The sequence below is a fragment of the Lolium perenne genome, chromosome 2 (genome assembly GCF_019359855.2).
Source record: "Lolium perenne isolate Kyuss_39 chromosome 2, Kyuss_2.0, whole genome shotgun sequence".
NCBI classification, from domain to species: Eukaryota; Viridiplantae; Streptophyta; class Magnoliopsida; order Poales; family Poaceae; genus Lolium; species Lolium perenne.
Window position 1 is genome coordinate 330,881,173 of NC_067245.2, and position 5,014 is coordinate 330,886,186.

Below are 5,014 nucleotides of genomic sequence, written 5' to 3' on the forward strand. Positions count from 1 at the left end.
GGGAAATGTCTTATTTTAGCGACAAAAATCTCTTTTGAAAAGTCGATTTTTGCTGAAATAACTTTATGGGCACGTAGTATGCGAAGGATGCACGCAATATATTGTTTTGAATTTTTTTTAGCATTTAGAATATGTTTAAAATGTACTAAAGAGAGAGCCTATGCATATTAACACCGGATCCAATGAAAAGGGGTTAAATTATAAAAAATCGGCTAGACATGGCTAAATGTAGTCCAAAGAATACGATTCCGGTTCAGTGTCCACTGTCGCCGCCGCGTCGTACTCCGACTGACGCTCCCCCACCATAGCCGCTACTATTTGGCACCCTCTCCGCCGTCGCCCGTTGGTTTCTTTCTTGGCAAGTTGGTCGCGCACTCGTCGCGGCGACAAGGAAACGGGATCAATTCCAAATCCCCTGCAGGAAAAGACTCCCACCGAGATCGGGCGAGATGGCGGCTCGCCTGCTGGGCGGCGCGCGCCGCGCGGCGCTGCTGCCCAACGTCCGGCGCCGGGCGACCAACTCCTGGGCCGCCGTCCGCGACACCTTCTTCTCCACCAAGGTGAGCTCGCTGCCCGACCCAATCAAACCCCGCCCCCCCATGTCCCTGATTTGGTTGGCCGGCGTATTCGTGTGTTTGATCCCCCGATGCGTGCTTTCCGTGCAGGAAGTGTTCGAGAACCACCGGGTCGTCTTCACCGTCGGCACATCCATCGCCTCCGTCCTCACGGCGTGGGCCGGTAAGCTCCTGTCCCCTGCTCTCCCCGCAGTTCGTAACTTCGTAGGCTGTATTCGGGTTCAGAGTCTGACATCGACTCATCCGATTAATTAACTTTGTTTTCCTCAACCCCTCCATCCGCGGTAGGGAGTGATGTAGTTCTGCAAATGCTACGCTGCCAAACCTTTATTAGGTGTGTTTATTTACATTATGTAAGACTAGAATAAACATCGATTGGAACTTTGGAAACAGAGCCGCACCGGAGCAACTTTGTTTCAGCGTTGCCTCCCTGGTGGGCAAATCCGTGAATGCAAGTTTTGCCAAATTGCAATCTGATTGATGGTTTTGTTCTGATTTGCTGTATTTGGGTGATGCAGTTGCACGACTGCTATACGGCTAAACCTATAAGAATTCGTTAGCATGTGTAGTAGGACTTTAGGGCACACCTCAATTAGAGTTAGAACTGTTGCAATATGCTTGTAATTGGGAAATTACTTATATTCATTTTTTGCTGCTGGCTTCTTTGGTGATCCTTGGTTTAGTTGCCATAAAACAGTTCTATTAAGTTTTTTAGAACTACTTTCGCTCCTTAATTAAATGCTAAGTACTTCCTACATGTGTGCTCAACTGTTTTTGATGGATCAGATGCGATTAATTCGAGTCAGACAGCTTGCCTTTTGAACAGACAGCTGCCCTTCTCTATACTCTACACTTAGCAATGAAAGTCCACTATATGTGTTGTTTTTTGGCTTATGACGGGTGTAGCACATATGCTTATGTTGTACATCTGCACTGTTTCTTAAGTTACTTGGAAGATGATCTACAATTTCTAATAGACACTTTTAACTTCTTGTGATAGGTTATTCTTTTCGTCATATGCAGCAATCGAAGATTGACAAGAGACTTCATTCAATTGAGCAATCTGTAAGCAATTTCAGAGATAGTTTTGATTAATGTCATTTACTTATTTTGTGAATGCAGTACATTCTTTTCTTTATTGCAGTGTGTCACTTGTCATAGAATTGTTAATAGGCAGTTAGGCACTCGACAAAAGTTCAAGATTGCTCCAGGGGGTAGGATTTAAATAATGAGCATAAGTAAATTAGAACACATAAGTATACGTGCTACCTTTTTTTTTATTTCAGTGGTACATGATTTTATATTTGTTGTTGATGTGATAAAAATATGTTTACTTGTGTTCATCTCCTTTCTATCGAAGGTGATGTTTCTTGGTCTCCGAGGTGAGTTACGGTGGGTTTAGGACAGTGGACTTCTATACTCATTGTCACAACTTTCATAGAGTTTGAGCCATCTGCTTCATTTCCCTTTTCGTTCTCGTTGTAGATTGAGTACTAGTGATAAATTCAGTGGCTTACTTGTTACTTTATTTTCTGAACAGTTGAGGGATACTCACAGAAATGATCATGACGAGATTAAAAAGATTGTCACTTCCAATAACATCAGCACTCCAGCTTGTATAGCCACGGCATTGACAACTTCGGTTGTTGGGTATGTTCATGCTATTAATAATGTATAAATTTCCAACTCCAGTAATTCACAAGGCATGTTGCCTTACTTTCTTTGTACATACTTAAGTTCCCAATTCCCGAGTCAAAATACATTCTGTATTGTCACATAAATGCAGACCAGGCTGACATTGATCACTACGTTTCAGCTCTCAATCAATGATATGATCGTATGTTCATATACAAAGTGGCTGTATACTGAGCTAGGACGTGAAGGCATATTTCCATTTGGGTTATTTTTTGGTTGGTTTGAAGATTAGTTTTCATTTTCTGCATAGTTTGTATTAAGTATTACTGGCACATGCACAAAGGACATAGTTTTTCTCTGATCTTCAGTACATAGACCAAAGGAACTCCAAAACTGAAAATTTAAGCTCAATTGTCACACTTTACTTCAAGTTTAGCACGAGTGAGTGGTGCACATTAGTGGTCCTGGTCTCTCCAACGAATCTAGGAACCATCCCAACAAGAACACCCAATATCTGTGTTATCATTCCACAAACCTGAATTATAAACCTACTAATCTTTTGTGATCACCAGGTATGCCCTAGGGTGGCGCGGTGGAGCTTGGTATGCTCGACGGGCCTTCCGGAGGGAGCAACAGAAGCTGATGGGCCAAATAAAGTCGCACAACAGGTGGCACTGGCGGCCCTTCAGTAAGCTGAAAAGCAGGCTCAGGAGCAGACACGCCTCTAAGAGCTCCGACGCACCTCAGCTGCCGGGGAATAGCGCCGAGGCCCCCTCGATTAGCGGGGCCTCTGTGAAGGGCCAGGGCTCCGAGGCCTCTTTGAGCAGCACGCCCCCTGCAAGCGTTGGCAGTAGCTCTCACGCAGCAGCAGGCTGAGCATGACTGCTTCGACATCACGGAGTTTTAAACAGAACACTCGATGTGCCTGCCTGAGAATAGAAATCAAGGAGCAGCACGGTTCGTCTGACTGGTAGTCGCTCCAATCCAGCTGTGGATAATTTTGTAGCATTAGTGACCAGACCATTTTGTTTGGCTGATAATAGATGGGGACTGTCTACGCTGATGTATTATTCGCAGTCCTGGCGATATTTTTGTCGTTGCCGTGTCGTTTGGAGAACTCAAGAGTGCGGTTGCCTGTTTGACGCATGCTACGATTCCTGTGAATTAATCCATGCTGTCACTCTGGAAGCAAGAGATAGGGCTACGTGGCAAACGGGTGCGGTGGGATGATGGATAAACCCTAGTCAGGGCCCTGACCCTAGTATCAAATCGTACTATCTCAACACTATGTGATCCTTTTTTTTAAAAAAAATTGAGTTGTATGTAAAAGCATCCCTAAATTGTAAGGGCGGCTGACGCAAATCGGGCGCCGAAAATGACCGGCTGCATCTGTTTGCGTCGTTCCGCAGACATGAAAATCCGTGCGTCCGTCGACGCATTTTTTAAACCTATTTTTTCGTTTTTCATTTAAACATAGATAGGAACATAGTTTGAAACATGGTTAAAACATTGCAAAATGAGAAAACCTAACTAGTGGGCTTTGCTGGCATGCAAAGAAACAACACTCCTTGTCAAAAAAACTAAAAAATCCAGCTGGCGGTTGACGTGCCCGGTCTTCTCTGCATCTTGCATCTGAGGAAGAACATCTAGAAACCAACACTAGTGACTTTAATTGACCGTGGCCAGCTTTGTTGCAAAGAAAGAACACTCTGATAGCTGTCGGTGTCTGAGTTGGACTCGTCGGTGTGGTACTGCCGGCGTCAAGATGTGTCGTCAAACACGTTGACATCATCTCGCCGTCGCTTCGGTAGAGGAAGGTGAGCTGGCAGCCAGCCTCGAGGTTGAGGTCACGGGCGAACTCGTCCCACCCGGTGTGCATGTACATCTTGCCCTGCCCGTTGAACTTCGACAGGTCACCGGCAAAGGTTGCAGCTGGCCTCCCGTAGCTGCAACTTGGCCGATTTGGTGCCGTCGACGAACTCGACGAATTTGTTCGGGGGCCGCTTGATGCCGAGGGGTCCTCATCGATGCGGAGGAGGAAGTCGAAGCACCTCGCCTCCTGCGAAGATGACGACGACGCATGCGACGTCGAGCGTGGGGGCATTGCTGCTCCAGCACGTCGGCCCACGCCGCCTGCGGACGCGCCTGTGGCCTTGACCACCTCACGGGCCACCTAGACCCGCCATGGATTCCTTCGTGGGGCCAATGAGAGGGGAGGTACAAGGCTACCATGGAGGTTGTGAATCGGCTAGGGTTGCGGAGGGGATGATGCAACAGAGCATGCACCCCTCTTTTTATACGTTGGAGGCAGCCGAGGGCGGCACGCTTGGCAATACCATTATAAATCTCAGAGGTAGGCGGCCGCTCAGCAAACGAGGCATTGCCATTAACGTGGTGTAGGCTACTGAAGCGATGTCGTCTCGCCTGGCATGCCACTAAGAAGACACATCGACCCAGGTCACTGCTAAGCGGGCCTATGGGAGAAGCAAGCGGTTGGCATCGTTCACGCAGACACATCCGATGCACAAATTTGGACCGCATTAGCATATAGCCGGACACTTTGCGTCGGGCTGCTGGCTGGGGTGCTGATGCAAATTTCGACCCCCTAGTTGCAAATGATCACTCTGCGTCTGTTGCGGATGTTGAAGATGTCTTAATTGAACTACACATGAGTTGGAGCATATTTTATGATCTTCATAGAGGTCGACCATCTAAGTGTTGCATAGATACCTTGATCCATGACATGAACATAACCAATTGCAAACAAAAAATCGCCTGGACTTCGGAAACAGTGTTTTGGCACC

The 5,014-nt window shown here is 46.8% G+C and overlaps 1 protein-coding gene across 1 annotated transcript; it reads left to right on the forward strand.

Annotated features, from left to right (window-relative positions):
- The first annotated feature begins 260 nt into the window (after window positions 1-260).
- Window positions 261-3,356, forward strand: LOC127323362 (uncharacterized). Its single transcript, XM_051351515.2, has 5 exons — window positions 261-560; window positions 666-738; window positions 1,576-1,640; window positions 2,116-2,225; window positions 2,783-3,356. The coding sequence occupies exons 1-5, from the start codon at window positions 450-452 to the stop codon at window positions 3,084-3,086; spliced, it is 663 nt and encodes a 220-aa protein (XP_051207475.1). The 5' UTR covers window positions 261-449; the 3' UTR covers window positions 3,087-3,356.
- Window positions 3,357-5,014: the final 1,658 nt, after the last annotated feature.

What these genes read in the sequence shown, in the direction of transcription:
- LOC127323362 (XM_051351515.2), top strand. Translation starts at nt 450, where the DNA reads ATGGCGGCTCGCCTGCTGGGCGGCGCGCGCCGCGCGGCGCTGCTGCCC. An exon ending in TTCATTCAATTGAGCAATCT is followed by an intron (nt 1,641 to 2,115) that starts GTAAGCAATTTC and finishes TTTTCTGAACAG; the next exon opens with TTGAGGGATACTCACAGAAA. An exon ending in TTGACAACTTCGGTTGTTGG is followed by an intron (nt 2,226 to 2,782) that starts GTATGTTCATGC and finishes TGTGATCACCAG; the next exon opens with GTATGCCCTAGGGTGGCGCG.